Source organism: Bubalus bubalis, chromosome 11 (assembly GCF_019923935.1).
Source record: "Bubalus bubalis isolate 160015118507 breed Murrah chromosome 11, NDDB_SH_1, whole genome shotgun sequence".
In the NCBI taxonomy this organism is placed as follows: Eukaryota; Metazoa; Chordata; class Mammalia; order Artiodactyla; family Bovidae; genus Bubalus; species Bubalus bubalis.
The window spans coordinates 81498437-81525371 of NC_059167.1; the positions used below are offsets into that span (position 1 = coordinate 81498437).

Genomic DNA, 26935 nt, shown 5'->3' on the forward strand with positions numbered 1-26935 from the left:
AAGAAAGGATGCAGAGTTGGTAAAAGTGCAAGGAGTGGGGTGTGGAATCTGCATTTGAAACAGAGAGATGCAAGGAGATTAGAACACACAGCCAAGGGGGCAGGAAGAGAGACAGACCAGGAAGTGTGATAGTGACATGTGCTGACAAAAACCAAGAGGAAAAATAAAACTGAGCCACCCGTGGCCGATTCATGTTGATGTATGGCAAGAACCACCACAACATTGTAACTATCCTCCCTTTGAAAAAAAAAAAAAACTGGACTGCAAGAGGGAAGCCATCCAAGGAGGGACATAGGGGAAGAAAGCACATGGAAGAGACGAAAGCCGGGGAGGACGTGCCGGTAGAAGAAAAGAGGGTTCTGGTTTTCCCCTGGGAACCTCCCCTCCGTCGGGGGCAACTTCCCAGGGCTGGAGCAAGAACCCTTGGGCCTCTGACTGATCTTAGCCCATTCCCTTTGAGATGGGGGCTCCCACCCTGAGCCCCGTACTTACCTGGTTCAGAGGAGTGTCAGTCTGTCCTTGGAGCGCACTCCTTTATATTTTGCTGCCCCCACCTCCTGCCTAAATTTGGAGTCCTTCCGGAGGGACCCTCCCTTCCACCTCTCTCCTCCCAGCCCCTCCTCCCTTGATCCCTTGGCTCTGGAGGTGACAAGAGGATACCCGGGGCCTCCAGATTTGCCCATGAAAGGTCTGTCGCCCCAGCCCCTCTGGCTCCAGGGCCTTTTTTTAGTCCTTGGGCACATTCCTCCCCTCCAAAGGACTGATGGGCAGATAGTGGCAAGACAGGACTTCTCACACCACCTCCCCCCCGCCCCCTCATCAAGCCCTTACCTTGGTTATTTTTAATCTGAAGGGGGAGTTGAGCACACGGGGTGAGGGCCACCTTCTCCTGCAGACCAGAAGCTTGTCCCCTGCCTCCCAGCTACAGGCTCCCCTCCTCCTTTCCTCCCTGGCCTGTCCTCACATGGCCCCAGGCTGGGAGCAACTCCCCACCCTCTCTGGACCTGGAGCCCCATGGTGCTGGGGCCTGGCAGCTGGAGCCAGGATGCCCAGGGAGGGGCTCCACTGCCCGGGTCCTTGACTCAGTTTCCCTTTGTCAGGAAAAGAATTTCATGCTGCCCTCTCTTTCTGTATTCCCCTGTCTGCAGGCAGGTGTCCTCCTGGGAACGTGAGGTTGCATTACATTAGGGACACACCTGGAGCCCCCAGCCCCTCCCCGACGCTCCTGATACAGTGGCCACTGTCTGACCTGTCAAGCAGAAGATGGAGTTCCCCCATGCCACCATGGCAGATGTGCACACAGACCCGCAGTCCAGCGATCTACTGTCCAGACTTGACCACCACGGGTCCATGCCCAGTCTTAACACACACATGAGGGTTTTCCACACTTACATACTTCAGTTTGCAGATTTTCCTCTGCGTTGTTTTGCACACCCAAACACACATTTGCACACAGAAGCTTTTACCCTTCACTGCCATCCTCTGCTCCCCTGTGGGATGGGAAGGGGGTGGGAGAGGCGTTAATCCCTGGGGCCTGAGGCAGGAGGGGTGAGGGTGGCGGTGCTCCCTTCCGCCTCCCTGGGCTGCCAGAGGGTGCAGGTGCTGCCGAGGCTGGCTGGGGCCCTGGCAATCCCCGGGATTTACACCAGCTGGGCCCCAAGCTCGGCATTCCACAGGGTGGGGGCTCTGCAGTCGGCTCCCGTCTCCCCAGGTAGAACCCTGGTGTTGCCTCTCAACCCTCGTGGGGCTCATACTCACATGTCCTTCTTGGTGGGTGTCCCCAAGCGCCCCAGGCCCTCATGGTCCCCCTCCCCGCCTCCAGTGATGCCACCTCTCAGAGGCAGTAGCCGTGCCTGTTATGACTAAGTGGACATTGTGTTCAGGAAACAAAGCCAGACTCCGCTGCCCTGGCTTTCCCTACACCCTCACACCCAGGAACATGCTCCCAAGCTCCCCCTCCCAAACTATCTCCTGTCGCCTCTCAATATAGCTCTAGAGTGTGGAGGTGGGTAGGACGACTTCTCTGCTTTCCACCAATTACGTGGTCTCTCCCCCATGGTCTCCAACTCCCTAGGGCCCTCCACTGCCCCATTGTTGGACTCAGGAATACACATCTGTCTCCAGGGGACTTGTACCCTATATCCATGTCCTTGGGGGGATCCTAGTCAACCCCACATTCCCATCTCCTGCAGGTGCATATGCCAACTCATTTCCCCCTGGGATGAAAGCTACTTGTCCCCATCTCCAGGTCACTTGAGGACCTAGTACGCAAGCTGGGGGTTTAGTCTGTGGTCCAGTGCGTCACTGCCTAGTTCCCATTGCCCTGAGGACATGATAAGGGGCTGGGAACATCAGGTCAGGCTGGGTCAGAACTAGGTGACAAAGACTAGGCTTTGTCCTCAGGGAACCCTACGTCCTGAGCGAGCCATACTGGGTATAGATGGAGTCGGAGGGTGGTGAGGGGTAGACAGGCGGTTCCCACTGTCTCCTATGGAAGGGGGAAGAGGGGAGGGCTTAACACGGTTCTAGGGTTCTGCCCCACCCGTCTGGTCTGGTTTGCCATCCTCTCCCTATCCTAGCCCCCTCTCACATCCATCCCTACTCTCTGTCCTCCCGAAGCAGCTCCTCATTCTGCTAGGAGTCCTAGAGGGTGAGCGTGCTGGTTGGACACTCCTGCCGCAGGTAAGGGGCCAAGGAGAGAAGCCCTGCTTTTGCCTGGCTCCCTGTATGTCTGTCCTTCTCTGGGTCTGTCTCCCTTCCCCTCTGCCTGGTTCCCTGTCTCAAAGCCGGACCTGGGCTCCCGTTCTCCCTGGCTCCATATTTCTGCCCATCGCACGGTCTGACATGCCTGTATTTCCACACGTCTCTGCCTTTCTCTGAGCCCAGCCTCTGCTCACCCTCTGCTTGTCCCATCTTAGCCTGCACATCCTGCTCCTGGGTTTTCATCCACTCCTCTTGAACCTAACTGTTCTCTGCTTTCCTGATTTTGCCGGCATCTGAGGGTGACCCAGGATTCTTTCCTGTGACCAGTACCAAACCCTTGGCTCTTCCGGCTTCTCTATCCAAGGCTCGCTCTCTCTGTCTCCTCTCCCATCCCCTCTCAGCACCCTCCTTCGGTGGCCTGTCTGCTGCGTGGTCGCTGGCTGATCTCTCTGCCTCTGTTTTCTGCTCTAGAAGCTTGGATTCTCTGAGTATCCCCTGCATCTCCCTTTTCACACGTGTCCCTGTTTCCTCCACTTATTTCCTCATTGTTCTCCAAGTCTTTCCTAAGAAGACTGGTGCTAGGCAGGGAAAGTGGAGGAGGATGTGAAGAGAAAGATGGGACAGCCTGTGGGTCTTTCAAGGGCACCCACCTCACTTCCTCTATATTTTCTCTCTGTTGGTTTCCTTGTTGACCATCCTCCATGTTCTTGAACCTTCTCCCTCTCTCTCCACTGCCCATCTGCTTAGGTCTTTCCTTTTTCCTTCCCTGTTTCCCCTCTTTCCTCTTCCTCTCCTCCCTGGAACGGGCACTTACTCTAGCTGCTGCATTGGGAGCTCAGAGCCCAGACGGGCTGGGAGTGGCATGTGTAGCACATTGGGGAGGATCCAGGCCAGGGCCTCCTCAGTCTCCGTGCTCTGTGGTCCAGGCCTTCCCTAAGCAGCCCAGGTGTGGCAGTGAGTCTGGGGCAGGTGGAGGGCAGGAGGAGAGGGAGCTTACTCCTCTACTTTCCAGACCTCTGGTGATCCTCCCCAGCCCCTTCTTTCCCCAGGGTCCTGCTCACCATGACTCTTCCCTCATTTGCCTGCCTCCCCCTCAGATGACCTGCTCTAAATGGGCCAAAGAACCTCCATCTTCCAGCAATGCCAAAAGCTATGGTAGGAAGTAATGAGGGAGAAAAATAGAGTGTCTTGGACCACAGGCCAGGCCCCAGGAGGAGATGGGAGGTGGGCTGGAGTGCAGTTCTCCTGGTCATGATGGGAAGGTAGTTGGAGACAGTGAAGGCTGTGTCTGGAAGGCGGAGGAGCTACCGGTGCCAGTCCTGTGCCCTCTCAGACACTCACCTCGGATGGGGCCTGGGGGCTCATTACTCTAAGTGGGTCATGCCTTGGAGGGCACCCTCACACACTAAACCTCCTCCCCATGGCCCAGCCCGGGTATTGTCAGCAGTGGGGGGCGGTGTTGATCAGATCAGGGGCGTAGGTCAACATAGATGGGCTCATGTGCTCTGGGAGAGCTTTAAGGGCTTCTCTAAATCTCCTGTAACCCCAGGGTCTCTGGGCCAGGGAGAGGGCTGACAGGAGAGGTGTCATCTGCTGAGGAGGTGATGGGAGACCATGGCAGTGCTGCACCAAGGACGCTCGGAGCCTCCCAGGCTCCCCAGGGAGGCCTCCTGGGTGTGGCCTCCTCCCCTGGAGCCCCCCTCCCCGTCCCGTGGTCATGTCCTCGTGTTCCTGTGGCTGGCAGGCTGTGAAGAAGAGTCTAGAGGCAGGATCTCACTTCAAGGAAAATTGCTTTATTCTGCTTCTTCCAAAGGGGCAGCTCTCCAGGCTCCGGGACTGGGAGCTTCAGTTGCAGCCTCAGGATGGGGCAGACCAAGATGTGGCACGGCTACTCCTCATTCAAGCCCTTTGGGAAGGAAGCACAGCCCACACTAGCACCGGAGAGGTGGGTGTTGGGGCAGGGATGGGCACAGGCAGCAAAGCAGAGATGGGCACTAAGGTGGGGAGTACCACAGTGTGGCCTGAGGGAGGCCCCGAGGTGGTGGGAGATGGATCCTAGGGGTCAGTGTGGAGGGGAGAGCTCTGGAGGGAAGGGCCCTGGGGTTAGATGGAGGGATGCTGCCTCAACAAGGACAAGGTCCTCTGGGACGTACATCTTAGGTGGGAGTTACAAGACTGAAGGCCTAAAGCAGGTGGAAGAGAAGTGGAAATAGCAGTTGGGGGAAGATGGGACACACGAAATGTGTGTCAATTAGGGTTTCTGCTGACCACCGTAGGGCTGGGAATCACAAAATCATTGAAAGTGAGAGCGGGAAGAACCTTAGAAATCATGGAGGACGGAGTTACCTCACCTCTGGGGCTGTGGGGTTCGGGTGCAGTAGTATGTGAAGGGGAGGAATCCTGGTGTGAGGGGCTATGTCTGAGGGGCTGAGGGGTTGCTGCCGTGGGGGGAACCCACCTTGGCGCCGATGTCACGGCTCTTGGCCCGCAGCTTGTTGACCTGGGATTCAGCGATGTCCGCCCGTTCCTCTGCCTCGTCCAGCTCGTGCTGCACCTTGCGGAACTTGGACAGGTTGGTGTTGGCCTGTTCCTCCTGTGGGGGTTCAGGGTGATGGGAGGATGAGGTGAGGAGCCAGGGGTTATGAGACTGCCTGGTCCCCTCCTCCAGGCCTGGGCCCCAGCAGGATCACTCACCGCCTCCTCAGCCTGGCGCTTGTAGGCCTTGACCTTCAGCTGCAGCTTGTCCACCAGGTCCTGCAGCCGCAGCAGGTTCTTCCTGTCTTCCTCAGTCTGGGGGTCATGGGGAAGGGGGTGGGCAGCAGTGAGTATGGCATGGTCATAAGAAGCAGTATGGCCCCTCCTGCATTCATCGGCTTTACCCTGAAGGTAATATCCTGACCCAATTCAACTTTCTGATCCTCACCAAACACTTGTGTTCTCCTTACAATTTCTTACCAAAAAACATATACATACTTTTAATAGTATGTGCCAAGAAAGAGTCTAGGGAGCTGATGGACCTCCTGAAATTGTACACAAAATTGTGCATGGGCCTTGTTCTGGAAGTGGGCCCTGGGGGTCCTGGGGCCCCACGGAGGATAAACCCAGCATGTGCTGGCAGGAACTCTGGGACTGCAGGCCTGATGGGATTTCCTGGACTGCTGGGAAATGACATAGACTTGATCTAGGTTAAAGACAAGTATGCATAGAGGGATGGCGACTTTCTGGACTGGAATGGAAACAAAATCTAACTGATAGTCTGATTCTGGAAAACACCGTGAACACTAAAGTCTATGCTTCCCAGAGTAACTGAAAAGTTCTGAGATTCACTCCAATGGCTTTGGTGTATTTTGGTGGTGATGATGCCAGGCTAAGATTTGGCTACATATTTGCTTTCTGGTCATCTGTGCTGGGTGAGCTCTGCTGGTGCTCCGGGTGTGTCCTGAAGGGACAGGTTGATGGTGAATGTTGATGGGGAGCTTGAAGGCCAGAAGGCTCAGAGACTGCCCCCTGAGCCAGGGGGTATTCAGGGTAGAACAGGGCTGGGCAGAGTAGAAACAGGGTAGCCATAGGCTGTACTCCAGCTCTTTGCCCTCTAAGAGGCTAAGAGAGAACACTTCATCCCTCTGGGGTGGTTGTCACCCTGGCTTCGGGCCATGATGCAGAAGGCCCGGTCCGGGAGCAGCTGCTGGGCCCGCACCTGGTACGTGAGCTCCTTGATGCGCCGCTCGCTCTTCCTCATGCCCTTGACCGACTCTGCATTGCGCTTCTGCTCAGCCTCCAGCTCGTTCTCCAGCTCCCGCACCCGGGCCTCCAGCTTCTGCAGCTGCTTCTTGCCGCCCTTGAGGGCGATCTGCTCTGCCTCGTCCAGCCGGTGCTGCAGGTCCTTGATGGTCTGTTCCATGTTCTTCTTCATGCGCTCCAGGTGCGCACTGGTGTCCTGCTCCTTCTTCAGCTCCTCCGCCATCATGGCGGCCTGCACACAGGAGAGAAGTGATACATGGTCTAAGTCTTCCAGTCCAAGAAAACCCTGGCTTGGTGTAGGCAGGCCAGGCAGGGGGACTCACATCCGTGATGGCCTTCTTGGCCTTCTCCTCGGCATTCCTGCACTCCTGCACCGCCTCCTCCACTTCAGTTTGAAGCTGGGACAGGTCTGCCTCCATCTTCTTCTTCTGGTTGATGAGGCTGGTGTTCTGAGGATTGGGGTGGGCAGAGCAGGAAAAGCAGCATTGAGCATCCATGCATGTCTCCTGAAACTCACCTGCAGAGACCTGCCTGTGCTCCACTCTGGGACCGCCCTAGGGCGCTGCTCACCTGGGAGTGCAGCAGCTGCACCCGCTCGCTGGTCTCGATCAGCTCCTGCTCCGCCAGCTTTCGGGACCGCTCTGTCTGCTCCACCACGGCCCGCAGCTCCTCCAGCTCGGCCTGCAGCAGGTTGTTACGCCGCTCCACGATGGCGATGTTCTCCTTCAGGTCGTCGTTGGCACGGACTGCGTCGTCCAGCTGGATCTGGGTGTCCTGTGCATCAGGAGAGTTGGCATGAGAGAGGGAGTTGGGCTCAACCCATCAGAAGGCTGTAAGCTGAACTGGATGCTGCAGTGAGCCTGCGGTGGTGGCTCGGGCAGGGCCTGTGGGAGGGGTCAGTGATGGCCCAGGGGCAGGAGGGAGCTGGTGCTGTGATGATGGGATGCCACTGCCCCTCTCTGGATGAGGTGACTTACTGCTTCCAAAAGTCACCGTGTACCTTCAGTAAGCTCTGGAGGCTCTTGACTTGCTTCTGGGCCTCGGCGGCCAAGCGGTTGGCATGGCTGAGCTGGATTTCCATCTCGTTGAGGTCGCCCTCCATCTTCTTCTTCACCCTCAGGGCCTCGTTGCGGCTGCGCGTCTCCGCATCCAGGGAGGTCTGCAGCGAGTCCACCACCCGCAGGTGGTTGCGCTTGGCCTGCTCCATCTCCTCGTCCTTCTCTGCCAGCTTCCGCTCCATCTCTGCCTTGATCTGGTTGAACTCCAGCTGGGCCCGGAGGATCTTGCCCTCCTCGTGTTCCAGGGAGGCCTGGAGGGGGTTGAGAAGAGAAGGTGTGAGGCAGTCAGGGCAGAGGATGGGGCCAGGGCGCTGTCCATGAATCGTGGATACAAAGTGAACTCAAGAGTGGTGTAAGTGGTTCAGTCAAAGAAGCAGGAGGAGGAAAAAGAAAAGAGAACTTGAAAGGAAAAAAAAAAAAAAAGGCCTAAGAGAAGGTGATTCAGGCTCTCACAGAGGAGAGTGAGGTATAAAGACAAAGAAGAAAATGAAGAGAGTGGTGTTGCCAAGGAAACAGAGGCAATCAGGCACAGAATGTAAAAGCTCAAAGAGGGAGGCAGAGGTGAAAAGAGGGGGTGTGAAACAGGAAATGTTGTCTAAAATGTAATAGGTAAAATGTCTGTGTGAAGGGAAGTGAATGACCGGTTCGTTCGTTCGTTCCACAATATTTGTTGAGTGCCTACTAAGTGTCAGGCACTGTTCTAGGCTCTGAGGGTGGACCCGTGAACAAAAGAAAGGGGAGATGAGAACAGGGACCATAGCCTAGTCCTCAGCTTCTTCTTCCACCCCTTGCACCTCCTCCACTCCTGTGTGCGCACCTCGGCCTCCTCCAGGGCCGACTGCAGCTCCATCTTCTCGGCCTCCAGCTGCTTGCGGACCTTCTCCAGCTCGTGGATGGTCTTGCCACTGGAGCCCAGCTGCTCAGTCAGGTCGGAGATCTCCTCTGTGGGAGGGGCGGGCGGCTCAGTGGGGGCTGCCTGCTCCAGTGCCGGAAGGCCTCGAGGAGCCGCGGCGCCACGTGCGGACCCTCCCTGCCCCGCCCCTCCCGGCCCGCGCCCGCACCCTGCAGATTCTTGTTCTCGCGCTTGAAGGTCTCCAGATGCTCCAGGGACTCCTCGTAGGCGTTCTTGAGCTTGAAGAGCTCGGTGCTGAGGGAGCGCGCCTCCTTCTGCGAGGACTCCAGCTCCGACTGCGACTCCTCGTACTTTTGCTTCCACTCGGCCAGGATCTGCGGGGACCCAACGGACGGAAGGGGCTCAAGGGGCAGCTCCGGCCCCACCTCCGGGACCCAGGTGCCCCTCCTAGGCCCAGCCTCCCCTAGCCTCAGCCTCCTGGGGGGATGTTCCTGACTCCCGCCTGCCGGCCTGCTCTGTCGCCTGGCTGTGGCCCGCAGCCTGGGCCCACCTTGTCGAAGTTTCTCTGCTTCTTGTCCAGGGCGGCGGCGGCCGCGTTGGAGCGCTCCACGTCCACCATCAGGTCCTCGATCTCGTTCTGCAGGCGGTGCTTGGTCTTCTCCAGCGAGGAGCACTTGGCGTTGACGGCCTCGACGGCCTCCTCGGCGTCCTGCAGCCGCTGGGCCAGCTTCTTCCTAACCGTGTTGGTGAGGGCCGGGGAGTAGTGGTGGGAGAGGGTGGGAAGGATGGAGGGTGTGGATTTGGACAAGGGGAAACATGGTGAGTCTTGTGGAAAACAGTCTTCGAAAACTCAGAAGTGTTGTTGGGGAAGCCTGAGGACAGGCCCAGGGGCAGAAAACAAGGCAGTTGGAGAGTCTGGGGGACAGGGTGTGAAGACCCACAGCGCCCAGGGGGCCTTCTGTGAGGCAGCCCTCCCACCTTGGCCAGCCTCTAGGCTTGCAGACTTGGTGGACACGTGCAGCCCCAGCACCCCCGTTCTCACCTGCCATGGCACCCTGCCCCAGGTGGGTGCACTCTGCCCTCAGACAAACCTTTTGTTCGTCTTATATTCGGATGAGAAACATAACGCGAGCAAAAAGCTTCCCTGAGAGGAGAAGGAGGTGGGGCCGGGGCAGGGTCCTCTGCATTGTCAAAAGCTAGCTAAGCATCCATCCCTGCAGCCGGCCCCAGTGAGAAGTGGGCTGGGCTGCGGCCTGCTGACACAGGGGCCCCTGCCAGAGGCAGGCCACCCGGGACTCACTTGGCCTCCTCCAGCTCCTCCGTCCTCTGGATGGCGTCTGTCTCGTACTTGGTCCTCCACTGGGCCACCTCTGAGTTGGCCTTGGACAGGACGCGCTGTAGCTCGGCTTTGGCTTCCGTCTCCTCCTCGTACTGTTCCCGCAGCAGGTCACAGTCGTGCCGGGCCGACTGCAGTGCGTGGGCCAGGGCATTCTTCGCCTGGGAGGGGTGGCACCAAGGGGTGGGCTCAGCTTACCCTGTGATGCACTGCTTGTCTCCTCACTCTAATTTCAACATTCTCCCACAGTCTCACCTGTTTCTAAATCCCTAGTGGACCTGGAACAGTTTACTGAGTACTGTTAACAAAGAAAGTCCATACAGTGCCTCACTGTTTACAAAATGCTTTGTGCCCATCTCGCTCATGCTTCTTACGGAGTAGGCTTTATCATCCTCACCGCCATTTTACAGCGGAGGAGATGGAGGCTCAGAGATATTAGGCAATTTCCCCAAGATCACCAAGCTCTTAAGAGGCAGATTAGGATTTGAGCCCTGACCTTTTTAAAAATTCATATTCTTTCCCCTTTTTAATGAGCCCAGCAAAGTGCTTGAAATAGGATCCAGTTGAGTTTCTTTCTCCAGTTTTCAGATTGCCCTGCAAATCCCAGGACCACTTGTACAGTTCCTGCATCCCATACCTATGCCCAGCCAAGGCCATCACACCTCTCTAGTTTATTTCCTCTCTTCACCTCATTCCCCCCACCCCCACCTCTTACTCCATGCCCTCCAGAGATGGCTGCAGAAAGGCAGAAGGCCTCTGAATGGGAGGTAGAATTAGGAGGCATATGGTAAAGCCTGGGATTCCCAGGGGGCTCAGTGGTAAAGAATCTGCCTGCTAATGCTGGAGACATAAGTTCGATTACTGGGTCTGGAAGATCCCCTGGAGGAGGGAATGGCAACCCACTCTGGTATTCTTGCCTGAAAAATCCAATGGACAGAGGAGCCTGGTGGGCTACAGTCCATGGTTTTGCAAAGACTGGACTCGACTGAGTGTGCACACATACACACGCACATGGTAGGGTCTGGGCATTTTCTTTTTGGAAAATGGGAAAATACTGGGTAGACAGCAAGCCTGATTCTTGGGAAAGAAGTGGTGGATGCAAGGCCAGCCAGTACGCTGGACGAGTGGCCTGACTCTGGGCCTTACCTTAACCTCCTCTTCCAGCTGCCTCTTGAGGTCCTCCAGTTGCTGGGTGTAGGTGAGCTTGCCTCGGGTCAGCTGGGAGATCAGCGCCTCCTTCTCATCCAGTTGCCGGGACAGCTCACCTGAAGAGGCACCAAAGCACACTCAACTCTGGATGGTCAGTCACTCCTCTCTCCCCCACCCCTCCCCTAACCCTCAGGCCCCATTCTCTGGAGAGATGTGTGCATACCCAAGCCTGGACTGGCTCAGGAACTCAGAAGACAAGGGTAGGGCTCACCGTTCTCGGTCTGCAGCTTGGCCCGTTGGCTTGTGAGGTCATTGACAGAACGCTGGGTCTCCTCAGCCTTGCTTCGGTGCTCATTCATCTGGTCCTCTAGGGTCCGGCACATCTTCTCCAGGTTAGCCTGAGATGGGAAGGAGAGTTATACGGTGTATGCAGGGGGCTGATGGGGTGTGAGCGATGCAATTAAAGGAGCAGGGAAAGAGGAAGGCATAGAGGAAGGGTCCAAGAATAGGGTAGAAGAGGGAAGCATGAAACTGAACAAGACAAAGAGAGGAGATGTGGACAGAAAGCAGAGGCATGTGGAGGGAATTGGAGGAGAGGAGAGGAGAGCTGGGCCCACCTTGGCCTTGATGATCTGCTCCATGTTGGATGTGACGTCGTCCAGCTCCAGCTTGAACTCGCTCTTCTCCTTCTCCAGCTTCTGCTTCACGCGCTGCAGGTTATCGATCTGCTCGCCCAGTTCGGCCACGCTGTCGGCGTGCTTCTTGCGCAGGGCAGCCGCCGTGGCCTCGTGCTGCAGCGTGGCCTCCTCCAGGTCCCGCCTCATCTTCTGGAACTCAGCCTCGCGCTTCTTGTTCATCTCGATCTGCACGGACGTGGCCCCGCCGGCCTCCTCCAGCCGCTCGCTGATCTCCTCCAGCTCCCGGGACAGGTCTGAGCGCAGCTTCTCCACCTTGGCCCGGGCGGTGCGCTCAGCCTCCAGCTCCTCCTCCAGCTCCTCTATGCGTGCCTGGGCGGAACACAGGGGGCTCAGACCCAGCACCTAGGCCCCTCCATTGGAGCCCCCTCCCAGGGCTCTAGAAGGCTCTTGGCTTGTCAGATTAGTCCCACCAGGGGACAAGTAGAAATAAAAGGATCACCTCAGTGAGATGGTTTGGATAGTTGAGTTAGCCTACCTTTGGGCCAAAACATGCTACATTCTCTTTATGGGAAGGAAAGTGATTGCTCTTGAAGAAGAACAAAGGGACCAGTGTTCCAGGAATAGTTTAGGCAGTTTTGTGGCAAAAATAATTGAAGTTGGAATGAGAGAGCCAGGTTCGTCTGACCAGACAGCTAAAGACCCAACACAGTGTCCACTCTAGAGGTAAGAACTGAAGTCACAGCCCAGGTGGGCTGAAGGGGCCTGAAAAGCCATGGGGAACAGCGGAGGACACAGAGATCCAGAGGTTGGCAGTGCGCTCCCCACGGTCACCAGCTACACCAGAGCTGACCTAGGAAGCTGGGATTTCTGTCCCCAGACCGGTGAGTGTTTCCAGATCTCTTCCTATGTCATCCTTGGATCAGCCAGCCCTCCTGGAAGCGTTCCATGGGGGATTTGTGATAGCCAGCATCTTCCTTCGCAGACACAGAGCCAGTGCCTGTGATGCTGGGCGAGAACGGCGTGGAAGAGGGTCGGGAGGCTGAGGACCAGCCCAGGGGCCTTACCTGAAGCTCCTTGAGCTTCTTCTGCAGCTGACTGCCCAGGGCCTGCTCATCTTCAATCCTTGCATTGAGGGCGTTCAGTTCAAAGTCCTTCCTGCAAGGAAGAAGGGACCATGAGGCAAGGAAGGCTGATCGGGCTCAAGGAGGGGCTGTCAGTGGTTGGAGATGGTAATGAAACAAATGAGGAGCAGGATTTCATGGAAAAAAAAAAACAACAACCAGCTTCCAGGGCTGCTGTAGGGTCCTTGAAAGTGTAACACCTGCTGGAGGATTGAAGTTCAATGGGAAGTACAACAGGAAGAGCACTGCAGGTGGAGGGACAGGACCTGGGCTCTGAGATGCTCCCTTCTTTGGTCTGTAAAACGAGGGCATTGGACTAGATTGACTCAAAGGCACCTTTTAGCTCTGATGGTCTTTAATTCTCTGTTACTTTGGGCAATTTGGTAACCTTTCCAAGCCTTCCTTTCCTCTTTGGTAAGTGGGGTTAAAGTACCATTCTTAAAAGGTCGTTTGAGGATCAGTGGGATCATATATTCATTCATTCAACAAGTACTGTGCCTGGGGAAGTGTGAAGACTTTCTGGGGAGGCTGTTGATCAGGATGAGTCTCAGAGCCTTTCAGAGTCCTGACCCTAAAGCAACAGAAGATCTTTGATTATCTAAATATGTGTGGCAGACTCACTCTTTGCCAAGTGTGAAATGTGGATCTACACATTTTGGAAGGTCTTGCAATAAGAATTGGAACCACAAGGTCATTAAACAAAGAAGTAGCCAGACCCTGCTCACACGTGGTGGCTGACCACGTTTCTCTGTGGTCCTCTGGGCTCTCTGTAAAGGACCTGAAAGGACTTTCCTGAGAGGCTTTTGTGTGGAACTTTCCTCTGTGTTATGCAACTGGTCTCCAAAGAGACTTGTGTATAAAGGGGGCGAGTGCCCAGCAGGAAGAGAGGGCTGGAGGGATCCAGGTTAGACTTTTGCCAGGGAGGCCTGCTGGGCCCTGATGTGCGTGTCTGGGGGAGGAAAGCTCTCTTCCTGGAGGCTCTGACCACAGTTTTGCACCCCCTTATGGAGGCTGCATGAGGCTGTGGCCTCTGAGGATGGATCTGTTGGGTCAGCTAGTACTTCCATGAGTGGACCAGGCTGCTGGGTGGGGGAGGAGGATGGGTGATGGGGCAGGGAACACGCTACTTTTTGAGCCGCTCATCCAGCTGCTGCTTGTCGTTCTCCAAGTCCATGATGCTCTCCTGGGTCAGCTTCAGGTCACCCTCCAGCTTCCGCTTGGCTCGCTCCAGGTCCATTCTAACCTTCTTCTCCTGCTCCAGGGATCCCTCCAGCTGATGAGGAGAAGGACCGGTGTGACCTTAGGCCAAGTATCCTGACTTGATAATTTAGGAGCTCGTTCTTTCTGGGGCTGAGGGATCCTTAGAGGTGTCAAGACTTGGGAATACTTCCCCAGAATTGGCCAAATGTGGCCAGGGGACCGTGAGAGTGCCTAGCGTGGAGGGATGCTCAGTAACTATGATAAATTACTGAATGAATGACTATAGGGTAAAATCCCAAAGCTACTTTCATTTAATCTGCATCCTGTAAGTACCTACTGGGTTCCAGGCCCCATCCTAGGCACTGCAGATGCAAGACTGAATAAAACCAAGTTCCACCTAAAGACAGCTTCCAGTCTATGTCTGGGACCAATACTTCAATAATGATAACACAGAGTGATAAAGAATGATTCAGTAGAGATATACTCGAAGGGCTACCTATGGGAGCAGTGATCACTGAGGACCAGATCCTGGCTAAAACATTAGAAGTCCAAAGATCCTCCTTGAGGATCTTCACAAAATTCCCAAGGAAATTTATCATGTTCTTATGGGATAACCCTCTAAATTCCATGGTTGAATGGAGACATATAGGCTTGAACCTAAAGTGAAATAAAGAAGCCCATCTCTACTGTTGATCAAATCAGCAAGGTGAGATACATAACTCTGAATTGATCACCCCTCTCCTTGTCTATTCCCCAGTTCCCTTCTAAAAGTAGCAGAAGAGAGAGCACTCTCTAACCCCACACCCCCAAACACACATATGCACACAGAGACACTGACGGACCTGGTACATCTAGGCCCTTGTGATAGTCTACTTACATCGTCCACATGCTGTTCCAGCTTGACCTTGGCCTTGGTCAGGGTGTTGACCTTGTCCTCCTCAGCCTGAAGGTCATCCAGGGCCTGCTGGTGGGCCTCTTGCAGAGCTTTCTTCTCCTTGGTCAGCTTGGCAATGATCTCATCCAGCCCAGCCATCTCCTCTGTCAGGTTCTTCACCTGTTGACCAAGAACCCCATCCCCTCTAGGGTCAGACATCACCAACCTGGAGACATCTATGGAGAACTCCAAGGCCAAGGGCCAGGACCGCACTCAGGTCTGAGGATCCTGAGACCTGGTCTGGATTCAAAGGGAGCTGCCCTCACCTTGTTCTCTGTTGCGTGCTTCTCCTTCTCCACCTTGGCCAGTGTCAGCTCCAGGTCATCAATGTCCCTCTTGAGCTCAGAGCACTCATCTTCCAGCTTTCGCTTCTTGGCAGTGAGCTCAGCGTTCATCTCCTCCTCGTCCTCCAACCTCTCAGTCATCTCCTTCACCTTTGCCTCCAACTGGATCTTGTTCTTGATCAACTGGTCACAGCGTTCTTCTGCATCAGCCAGGTTGTCTTGTTCCTGAGGGCAAGGTGCAGAGGGGAAGCTATTCGGTGGATGGGGTGGATGGCAAATGCATGGAGGGACAGGCTCCACCTTCACTGTAAGAGGGCAACCCCAGGATCTCCCCAGCTGAGAAGAACCTCAGAAGGATGGGGAGGGGAGGAGTTTTAGGGCAATGTGATAGGAGCACTGGGGAACGAGAGCAGAGAGAAAGGGAACCAGAAATCTCTTTATCTGGCCCTTTTCCTCTGGTCTCCTCCATCAAAGGGGAGGGAACTGTATTTGTTGATGCCAGCACTTTACATATTTACAGCCTGGTGAGATGGGCAACTTTATTCCCTGCCTACAGATGAGGACATGGAGATAACACATCATTTGCCCAAAGTCACAGAATTATTAAGCTATGGATCCAGGTTAAATCCTGATGGAAAACCTGTATTTTTAAGTTAATGCTTTCTCCCCTTCCCTTTCTTTCTCTAGAGACCTCTGTGGAGGCCTTTGGAAGTGTTAATTCCAGAATCCTCTGCCTATGAGGGCACAGAATGGTGATACCCCAGGTAGGGAGGTGCAGGGTGTGTGGGAGATGTGGGCAGAGGCCTGAGGGTCTCACCGCCTGCACTTGGAGCTGCAGGTCGTTCTTCTCCTGCAGTAGAGACACCATCTTCTCCTCCAGCTCCTTGCGCCGAGCCTCTGACTTCTCCAGAGCCTCTTTGAGGCGCCCAAACTCCTCCTTCATGAGGGCTATTTCCTTCTCTGTCTCTGCGCTCTTCAGCAGTGGTTTGATCTTGAAGAAGAGCTTCATCCAAGGCCAGTTCTTGACCCCCATGAAGGCCCGAATATTCCACTGGATAATCAGCAGGGAGTCTCTGCAGGGGCCGAGTGAGAAGGGCGGTGAGACAGCCTCTTCCCTCCTTCCTGCCCAGAGGCCCTGGCTCCTCCATCCATCCTGCACTGTGATGGCGAGGCAACCCCCCCCGCCAACATGCCACGCTGGTGTTTGTAGCTGTGTTGTGGCCCTTTGTCACTTGAAGGTCTGGGGTGCTCTTTCTCCTTCCACTGCTCTGAGCCAACCTGGGCCTTGGAGGCCTGAGATCCTCCCTTTAACATCTCTCACCTGCGTTCCAGCAGCTTCTTGAACTCCATTCTGGAGAGCACACCTCGGGACTGAGCCTGGATGCGGGTGATGATGCGGCTCAGCCTTTCATCTCGCATCTCCTCCAGCAGCCCCAGCAGGCCCGCCTTGAAGAACACCTGCAGGGAAGTTGTGTGTGGACATGACTGGGACAGGCAGGAGGGGGATGAAGAGGGGCTTATCTTAGGGAGGGTAACAAGGCCAGGAAGAACTGGAGGAAGGAGGTCAGTGGCAGCTGGAGCTAGAATGGGGGAGCAGGGCTGTCTGGTCCATGGGGAGGGCTAGCACGTGGTTCAGTAATGCTTGTGAGGTGGTTGGTAAAAGGAAAGGAGCCATAAAGTAAAAGGACAAGAGAGGTCTCCTTGTAGTCAGTTTGTTTCCTCCTTTTCTTTACCTTGGTGTGGCCGAACTTGTACTGGTTGTGGTCAATGTCCAGGGAGCCCAGCAACTTCTCTGCCCCTTTCCTGCTGTCAATGAACTGGCCCTCCGGGATGGCTGCTGGGTTCAGGATTCGATACCTGGGAGGGAGGTGCCCCATGTCACCTATGTTCTGCAGTGATCAGCTCTGCCCACAGAATCCAAGGCCACTCGCGGTTTCTGCGTCTTGCCAAGGCTGTCCAGGCTCCCCCTGTTCCCTGAGCCCTACAGCGCCCGGTACCTACCTCTGCCGGAAGTCCCCGTAGAGGATGCGGTTGGGGAAGCCCTTCCTGCAGATGCGGATGCCCTCCAGCACGCCGTTGCAGCGCAGCTGGTGCATGACCAGGGGGTTGTCTATCACCCCTGCGGCAGGAGGGAAGGGAGAGGAGTGTGTGGGGAGAGCATGGGGCTAAGAGCCGAGGGTTCTGGGTTCTGATCTTGGCTCTGTCACAGACTGGCCTGTAACCTTAGCAAGTCAGTATTTTTTTTTCTTGCTATAAATTTTGAGAGTAACCAAAAGTCTTTCACAGTCCTTATTTTATATGGTTTATGCCTGTTCTCATAGGTGGTAGCCAGGGCCAATATAGACCATTTTCTAAGCCCTGGTTAGGTTAAGGGACTTGATCAAGGTCACTGAATTTAGCAGAGCCAGGCACCCGAACCCAGACACCTGAACTCCTCCATCTCCTTATGATTCAGAAAGGGAAAAACAATCCTTACATGTCTCATCAGGGGCTGTAAGGCACTTAGGAGGGAGTGTCCATCAAAGTAGTTACACATTACCCTGAGCTACATGTTCTAAATGGAGGGCAGCGCTGGGGCCATGGTGGGAGGCTGTCTGTGAGCCTCTCTGGGGAATGGGAGGGGAAGAATGTGATCTGGAAATCTCCGAGGTGGGAGCTCAAGAGGTGATCTAAGAGCCCCTGACCTTGGGGCAGTGCATCTCAGCAGTGGGCTGGGCCTGGCTTCTTGGGCTCACCTGGAGACTTTGTCTCATTGGGGATGATGCACCGCACGAAGTGGGGGTGTGTGGAGCGCAAGTTGGTCATCAGCTTGTTCAGATTCTCCTGTGGCCCAGAACCCAAGAGGGAGAAGTTAAGAAAGTGAAAGAGAAGTAAGAAAGGGAGCAGGGGGGAAGGAAAGGAAAGAGAGAAGGCAAGGAGCTGGAGAGTGAAGGAGGGCTAGGGTAAGACACGGAGGAGGAGACAGTGGGAGGCGGAAGGGATAAAGAAGCCAGGGGAGATGAGAAAGGAGCAAGAGCCGAGGCCAGCAGATACAGGGGAGAGAAAACAGGGCGGAGACGGTCAGGAAGGGCCTGAGAAGACTGAGTGGGAGGAGTCAGGGCTGAGCCAAGCAGGGGACAAGCAGGGCTAGGGTGGCGCTGATCACACACTCACCCTGTGTAGAGCTGACACGGTCTGAAAGGATGAACCTTTCTTGGCCTTGCCTTTGCCCTTCTCAATAGCTGTGGAAGAGAGTCAAGTAAAGGGGACGAGAAGGCATGTGCGGAATCAGGGCAGCGGGTGAGGAATCCCACCCTCTCCCCACATTTGGTTGCAGGCCATGATCTTCACTGTGGCTGCTCCAACTTCTCCACCCAATTCTCTCACTGCATCTGTAAACCGTGGGGCCCAGCCTGACATGGAAGTGGTGGGGGGCTAGCCCTTGACCTGCCTCAGAACCACAGTAGAAATCTGCTCCCGGTCCCTGGGTCCCAGTCTCCACTTACGTGTGTCAAACCCAGCATAGTTGGCAAAGAGGCTGCTGAGCATCTTGAGGGAAGACTTCTTGTACAAGTCCACCACCGTCTCGTTGAGTGGGTCTTTGTTTTTCTGCAGCCAGCCTATGATGTTGTAGTCCACTGTGCCGGCGTAGTGGATCAGGGAGAAGTGGGCTTCCGGCTTCCCCTTGATGTTGCGCGGCTTCTGGAAGTTGTGGGACTTGCCCAGGTGGTTGTCGAACAGTTTGGCCTTGAAGGTCATGTCGGTGGCCTTGGGGAACATGCACTCCTCCTCCAGGATGGACATGATGCCCATGGGCTGAGGGTAGAGGGGAGAGTGTCACTGAGCCTGCTTCAAGCAGATGGAGATGGACCCTGCCTGCTCTAGTGTCCTTGGAGATGCCCCTTTGGCTATTAGCTGATACTTCAGCTCTGAGCAGTTACCTATTGACTGGCACCTGTTCAAACCTTCCCAAGGTGGCACTTTGATTTCAAAGGGACCTTTGTGAAAGTCTGGGAACATGGATGCTATAGGTGCTTTACACCCTACTCCATTGCCCAGATCCCTGAGATGTTGCGGTTGAAAAGAAGTGCTCTCTTATGCTTCCCCATGCCACCCTCAGACTTCCTGCTCCTTGATGGGTAAACCAGGGTCGCTAAACACACTGGTGTGGGAGGCCATCCCTGAAGTGCCCATCCTCTGTGCGCCCACTCTCAAGCTTTGGAACTCAGCTCTCCAGGACCACCCTGTCCTGGGTGGCTGGGATAGCACAAGGCTCTGGAAACTAGGGCTTGGGATTCTTCTGTTAGCTAGATCACGATGCCCAGAAGGGTGGGGTGGCCATTCTTCTGGGGCGTTCATGTGTGTGGGGCGTGAATGGAGAGTTCAGGCAGAGGGGCTGAGGCTGCACCTTCTCGATGAGATCGATGCAGGCCTGCAGGTCCATGCCAAAGTCGATGAACTCCCACTCGATGCCCTCCTTCTTGTACTCCTCCTGCTCCAGCACGAACATGTGGTGGTTGAAGAACTGCTGCAGCTTCTCATTGGTGAAGTTGATGCAGAGCTGCTCGAAGCTGTTGAACTGCAGGGTAGGGACGGGGAGGAATGGGTCAGGCAGGCAGGGGTCTGTGGCCTGAGGGGTCAGCCCAGGGCTGCGTCCAGCCTGGCAATGAGTGTGGCTGGCTTTTCTCTGGTCAGGGCAGGGAGGGAGTGCCCCCTGAAGACACGTGGCTGTCTCCACCCCTGGGGAGCCCACGGCCTTCCCCAGGGCTTGGCCAACGGCGGCTGCCTGTGTGAACCAGTGAGTTCCTATTCTCCCAGACCCTGGGCTCCCCACTCACGTCAAAGATCTCGAAGCCGGCAATGTCCAGGACACCTATGAAGTACTGGCGAGGCTGCTTGGTCTCCAGGGTGGCGTTGATCCGCGTCACCATCCAGTTGAACATCCTCTCATATACAGCCTTGGCCAGCGCCCCTTTGGCATATGCCACCTGGAAGGTGGAGGAGAAACCCGAATGAGGGAGTGGTGGGAAGAGTAAATTGCAAAGCTCCCATGGCTGCAGCGGGCCAGCCCCTCTGCCATTTAACATCTGAAGATGACCCACCTGCTGGACATTCTGCCCCTTGGTGACATACTCGTTGCCCACCTTCACCCGAGGGTGGCACAGCCCCTTGAGCAGGTCGGCCGAGTTCAGCCCCATGAGGTAGGCGGACTTGTCAGCCTCTGGAAGGAAAGGGTGGATGGGAGAATTGGAAAAGGGATGCCTCCTCCCAGACGAAGGCTTCATGGCTCCATAGCTGCTCCCTGCACCCCTGACTCCCACCTTCGGTGCCGTCAGGCTCGGCCTGCTCCTCTCGCTGCTTCAGTTTGAACTTCATGTTTCCGAAGTGCATGATGGCGCCCGTCAGCTTGTACATGGAGTTCTTCTCCTCTGTAGTGAAGCCCAGCACGTCAAAGGCGTTCTGTAGGCAGGACCAGTGGTGGTTGACCCCAGAAAAGGGAATATGGAAGGTAAATGAGACCCCTCTGCAGTTGAGTGAGATCTTATCTCCTGAATCTCTGTGGGTGCTGAGACTCCCATCCGCAGTGGGGAACCCCAAAACTAAGCTGGGAAGTATAAGAGCCGGGTGGGTGTGGACTGCCTTGGCCGGGTGTCAGCGTTTAGGCTGTTCTCTGGAGCTGCTCTGGGTGACCCACTCACGTTTCCTACCACTGTCCCTCTTCTAGGCCCTTCCCTTACATCCATGCCTGGATCTCTCATATGTGTCTATACCTGTCCTTCACCTAACAGCTTGCTCTGGCCCCATGGCAGCTGCATGACCACCACCCACCCCTTTCCCTTAGTAATACTTTGTTTTTTGGCTTGTCTGTTTCTTTTCTCTGTCCATGGCTTTCAACCCTCTTTGGTTTGATTGAAAATACCAGTCACTGTCTAATCTCACCTGTATCCCAGCACACCCAGGTCACAGGACACATTCTGGCCCTCACAAAGGAACAACAGACGGCCAGGGTCTTAGCTCTATTTCTGGGCCAGGGAACTGGACCCATTTGCCCCTCACCACCAATCCCCTTGCCTCTCAGCTGGGTCCTCACATACTTACATCAGTGGCCATGAGCTCTTCAGCGTCATCAATTGAGGCCACAGTGGTCTCTCCTTGGGAGATGAATGCATAGTCATAGGGGTTGTTGGTGATCAGCAGCATGTCTGGAGGGTGGGGGGAGAGATGTTAGAATAGGGGCACAAACCCCTGGCCCTTCCTGGGGCTATCTGCCATGACACATGACCTGCAAAAGAGCACATGACAAGGCTTAATGGGGTCCTGCATCCCACAGAACTGAATCCAGCAGTGTGATAAACCCAGGGCCTGTCAACAAGCAGCTGCAAGTGGAGGGGACCAGGTTGCCATGGAAATAGTTGGTCTCAGTTGGTAGCTGTGACTCACCCAGCAGCTCAGGCTTTTTGTTGGACAGGATTTGGTAGAAAATGTGATAATCTCTCTCTGCTTTCAGCTGGAAAATAACTCTGGATTTTTCCAGAAGGTCTGTGAATAGGAGGGGAGAAGAAAGAGAAGAAGAAAAAGTTAGGGTTTAAGTATAAGGAAATAGAGAAAAAGGAATGATAAATGTAGAGAACAAGACAGAGGGAAAGGGAGAGACAAGAGAGGGAGAGAAATGCACCCACAGACGCACAGAGATCACACACAGAGATAGAGATGGAGACAGAGTCCCAGGAGCAGAGGAAGGTCCCAGAGAAAGACACACAGACAAGCAGAGACAGAGATGGAGACAGACCAGAGGAAGTCTCAAAAGGAGAGGAATATGTAGACCTAGAGACACAGAGACAGGGAGAGAGGAAGAGAGCCTGAGGGGCAGAGCTGTCCAGTGACACAAGAGAGAGACTGAGACGGAGACAGTTAGAGTGAGGGCAGGGTCAGGATGAGCCCTAGCAGATCTGTGACACTCACAGGTCTCGATGTCTGCAGACGCCAACTTTCCGGTCGCCCCAAAATGGATTCGAATGAATTTCCCCTGGAGACATGGAGAAAAGTGGTGATGAATTGAGGGAGAGCTCCTGTTTGACACATCCCTTGACCAACCCAAATCCCAAGTCCAAAGGCAGGGCCCACTCACGAAGCGGGAGGAGTTGTCGTTCCTGACAGTCTTGGCGTTGCCAAAGGCCTCCAGGGCAGGGTTGGCCTGGATGATCTGGTCCTCCAGGGTGCCCTGCGGAGGTCAAGAAGGATGGCAGGTGAGAGGCCTCCCCCTCCTCCTCCCTTTCTGTGGTACAGGCCCTTGGAGGACAGTAGGCCTACCTTGCCTGTGGTCTGCTCCTTTTTGCTGCGGTCGCCAATGGCGGCAATGACCGCGAAGTATTGGATGACTCTCTTGGTGTTGACCGTCTTCCCTGCCCCGGATTCTCCGCTGTTGGGACAGTCGGGCTTATTAGGCAGTGAACAAACATTGTTTGAGACCACAAGCCTCGAGTCAGGAGAGCTTTATTTGGCAGGGGGAGCCCTGCAGCAGGAAGCCACCAGATAATATGCATCCCAGCCACAAAGCTGTGCTCTGACATACACAGGGTCAAGGGTAGCAACTAGGAAAGATGTGCTAGAAGAAGTAGATTTGGGCAGGTGGGAGACTTGAATTTGATCTTTGAGTTGGGAAGATCCCCTGGAGGAGGGTATGACAACCCACTCCAGTATTCTTGCCTGGAGAATCCCCATGGACAGAAGAGCCTGGTGGGCTACAGTCATACACAACTGAGCGACTATGCACAGCTCAATATGGTCTTGGCTGGGCAAGGTCAATTAAAGGAGATGGGCCCAGGCCATTTTGGAAAAGAATGGGTGGGGCTGGAAGAATGGGGAGGGTTTCTGAAGGGAAAAATGAAGGAAAATGAAGAGGGGAAGAAGACATGGTGTTCCCAGGCTTATGGATAGATGCGTGATGAGTTAGAGGGGCATGAGTAAAGAAGACGGGAGAGGAAAAATAAGAGGGGTGGGGAGGAGAAAGGAAGGGGAGGAGCAAGGAGAAGGCCAGGGTCAAGGCCAGAGAAGACATCAGAGCTGGCACCAGAAGATGGAGGGAAAAAGAACTGGGGGTCTGTGTGTGGGGGCTTGGGTCCTGATGGGGGGGTGGGCTCAAGGAGATTGTGGAAGGGAACAGGAAGTAGCCACACTCACGTAATCAGGATGGACTGGTTTTCTCTGTCTGTGGGGAGAAGATGGGGAGGACAAGTCAGGAGTTGCACAGGATGCTTTGTCATCTCCCCACCCTGCCCCAGCTCCCTGCATCTCTCCCAGAGGCCTGAACCCCTTGGGAGGAGGGGCCCTCAAGAAACCCTTCACTTGGGGCCTGTCACCTGTCAGCATGTACTGGTAGGCGTTGTCAGAGATGGAGAAGATGTGGGGCGGCGCCTCGCTCCTCTTCTTGCCCCGGTAGGCGGCTACTACCTCGGCATTGTACACCGGCAGCCACTTGTAGGGGTTGATGGTGACGCAGAAGAGGCCCGAGTAGGTCTAGGGGAGGAAAAGAAGTGAGTTGCCAGTGATGAAGTGGGAGGGGTGGCAGTTTTTGGAGTTAGAGAAAGGTCTTAGGAGAGGGAGAGAAAGGAAATTGTATGAATGCAGTCCACCTGAGCAATCCCAGCCCTCAGGGCATTAGAGCCCCACCAAGGATGTAGGTGGGCTTCCCAGGTAGTGCTAGTGGTAAAGAATCCACCTGCCAAGCAGGAGACGTGAGTTTGATCCCTGGGTTGGAAAGATCCCCTGGAGAAGGAAATGGCAACCCACTCCAGTATTCTTGCCTGGGAAAACCCATGGACAGAGAACCCTGGTGGGCAACAGCCCATAGGCTCACAAAGAATCAGACACGACTGAAGCAGCTTAGCATGCACAAGGGTGCAGGGATTATGACAGAGAGAAGTACTGCCTGGGCACAAAGGACAGACACGCTGGGCTCCAGGAGGTGGAAACGCACGGAGCAGGTAGCCACTAGATTCAGAGGGATGTCTGGGGGTGCACTCACATAGATCATCCAGGAGGCGTAGCGCTCCTTGAGGTTGTAGAGCACTGCAGGCTCGTGCAGGAAGGTCAGCATGGCCATGTCCTCGATCTTGTCGAACTTGGGTGGGTTTTGCTGCAACACCTGGTCCTCCTTCACGGTCACCGTCTGCGACAGCCCACGAACAGGGATGGGAGTTAGGCAGGTTATAGGAGAACCACGTTCATGAGAAAAGAATCCAGGGTCCCAGAGAAGATAGACGGGATGTTGGGGATGAGAAGGGCTATTTGGAGAGAGTATATCCCTACCCAGAGGAAGGGAGAACCAGGACTCTGTGGGGTACATCCTGGTGGCACCCGCCAGGCACCCCAGGCATGGGGGGGCATCCAGGGTGGCCTCTCACGCTGGCCCCGCCACCCACCTTGCCATACTCTGTCTCGGCAGTGACTTTGCCACCCTCTCGAGACAAAATCGTGGCCTTGACGAACTCCTCTTTGTCATCAGGCACAAAGACGTCCTTCTTGAGGTCGAAAGGCCTGGTCTGGGCTTCCAGCCGCTCCTTCTCTGACTTGCGCAGGTAGGGGGCGGCCTCCCCAAACGCGGCCATCTCCGCGTCCACCATGGCTGCGGCTGCAAAGGGAGGGAGAAGAAGCTGACTGCCCTCCCCTCCACTCTTCTCCCCTGCAGCAGGAGCTCCAAAGCCTAACACAGAGCTCAGGGGTCAGCAGGGGTCACCGAGAGTTCCTCATTCCTTCAGCTCATCTCCTAGCCCCAGCAAATCTATTGGGGCAGAGGCGCAGGCTAACTTGGTCCAGCCTGGGGCCCTCCTAGCGGAGGCCAGAGTGCCCTGGGGTTCTGGGAGCAGGAAGCTAACTATACACACTACGCACCTCTCTGAACCTCTTCACTACCTGACTCCTTCACTAATCACAGGTAGGAACTCCTGGCCACCAGGCCGTGCTCCCTAAGGCGAGGCAGAAACTAGAGTTGTGTGTATTCCCAGATCGGCTCTCCTTACCTTGGCTTCTCAAACGTGCCTTCGAGAGGAAAGGGGCTCAAGGTGGCAGGGCCCTGGAGAGAAGGAAGGTTGGTCAGGGCTGTGTCCCTGCCTCACCCAGTCCCGCCTTTCAGCACCCCTCAGACCCAAGGCCTGAACAGGTGGAGGTGGTAGTGGGGTTCTCTGGTCCCTCTCTTTCTCTCGTTTTTCCCACCCAGGTTCTTGATGTCACCTCAGTGAGCCCCTCACTCCTCACTCCTGGCCGATGGCCCTGCTCTGGCCTCCCCTATCTGGTGAAGCTTGCCTTTTTGAGCCACCTGACATACAACCAGTGGTCACACGGTTGGGGCTTTATAGCCTACAGAGCATTTTTATGCCCATCCTCCTCCTCAGTCTTCACCCCATTCTGCTGCTGCTGCTGCTGCTAAGTCGCATCAGTCATGTCCGACTCTGTGTGACCCCAGAGATGGCAGCCCACCAGGCTCCCCTGTCCCTGAGATTCTCCAGGCAAGAACACTGGAGTGGGTTGCCATTTCCTTCTTCAATGCATAAAAGTGAAAAGTGAAAGTGAAGTCGCTCAGTCGTGTCCGACTCTTTGAGACCCCATGGACCGCAGCCCACCAGGCTCCTCCATCCATGGGATTTTCCAGGCAAGAGTACTGGAGTGGGGTGCCATTGCCTTCTCTGTCACCCCATTCTACAGAGGAGGAAATCTAGGTTCATGAGCTTGCTTGTCCAGAAACACATCACAGTAAGTGGTGGAGCCAGGACTTGAACCCAAGTCTCATGACTCCGGAGCCAGTTCTCATCCATCCTGTCCCCATTCTATGGTCAGTTGTGGTGGATGTTGTTAGAGAGGAGCCCCCGTGGGCATCTTCTCATGGACACACCCATGGCACAGCTGAACGCCCTCCACAACAGACATGTGGCAAGCTGTACATTCAGTCTGTGCCCAGCACAGAGACTGTGTCAAGGGTATGAAGACAGGATACCATGTTCCTGTGCCCGGGAGCAACTTTTGCAGGGGGCACACATACTCCCACCGGCTTGACTCCCGGCTGCGCACACGAGCCATTCTGTGTATGTGAATGTGGGTAGTTACCCAGTGCAAACCTCACAGAACTAGCTTTTACACACAAACTTCGGAAATAATTGTTCTCTGCCATCCTCTTGCCGCTTCCTACTTGTCCTCGGCTCTGATCATAAACTCGTCTCCCAGTTGATATTTCTGTGTCTCAGGCAGTGAGGCACACAGCCTCCCTCACCAAACATTCAGACACACACACACACACACTTCTGGTCTCACATGTGCAGTCAGACACAGACATCTCCCCCTGTAACACATGACCCCCCTTTCCCCTGGCACGTACACACATGTCTAGACTTGCCCGTATGTGCTCCGTGACCAGACCTGACACTTTGCATGAAGCCCTGAATGTAGTGTGCTCTTCCTAGAGGAGCCCCTTCCTAAACCTGGGCCCCTTATCCCGGAGGAGGGCCGCCAGCTCCCAGCCCCTACCTGAGAGCAGCAAGGAGAGAAGACTGGAGCGCAGGAGAGAGCTGTGGAGCCGACCTGGCCAGGCGGGGGCTGTATATATGGGGAAGCAGGGCACCCCCACCCCCACCTGCACCCAGTCCCCAGCCGGATTTAGAAAGGACTGTTGTCACTAGAAGCATTTCCCCCAGGCTCCCCCCTCCTTTCCCAAACCGTGCTCCCTTCCCCCCCCCCTCCAGCTAGGAAACAATTGGAAGTGGTCGTCATTGTTATGGCATGGAGTGAGCAGGGTCTGATTCCAGGGGGCGGGGAGGGCTCCAAGTACAGCCAAAATATCTCCCAGGCCAGGCCTCACATTCCACAGCTGGAGGGAGGGGGAACTGACCACGACCACCATGACCTCAGGCAGGCCGTCCCCCCACCTCCACGCCCTCTTGGACTATTGC

General features: G+C 55.3%; 1 protein-coding gene across 1 annotated transcript; it reads right to left on the reverse strand.

The window, feature by feature from the left end:
* Positions 1-4474: 4474 nt before the first annotated feature.
* MYH7 (myosin heavy chain 7) lies at positions 4475-26620 on the reverse strand. Its single transcript, XM_025296104.3, has 40 exons — positions 26514-26620; positions 25016-25068; positions 24419-24627; positions 24022-24165; positions 23357-23513; positions 23178-23205; positions 22308-22416; positions 22126-22218; positions 21960-22023; positions 21438-21536; positions 21096-21199; positions 20318-20456; positions 20099-20217; positions 19835-19984; positions 19405-19575; positions 18503-18812; positions 18171-18238; positions 17753-17840; positions 17019-17136; positions 16751-16874; positions 16339-16475; positions 15835-16090; positions 15000-15242; positions 14677-14853; positions 13727-13872; positions 12543-12633; positions 11458-11847; positions 11112-11238; positions 10838-10956; positions 9656-9852; positions 8906-9089; positions 8564-8729; positions 8320-8444; positions 7445-7753; positions 7015-7218; positions 6768-6893; positions 6401-6676; positions 5398-5493; positions 5162-5296; positions 4475-4609 (listed from the first exon to the last, which is right to left on the reverse strand). Exons 3-40 carry the CDS (start codon positions 24617-24619, stop codon positions 4592-4594), a joined length of 5808 nt encoding a protein of 1935 aa, XP_025151889.1. The 5' UTR covers positions 24620-24627; positions 25016-25068; positions 26514-26620; the 3' UTR covers positions 4475-4591.
* Positions 26621-26935: the final 315 nt, after the last annotated feature.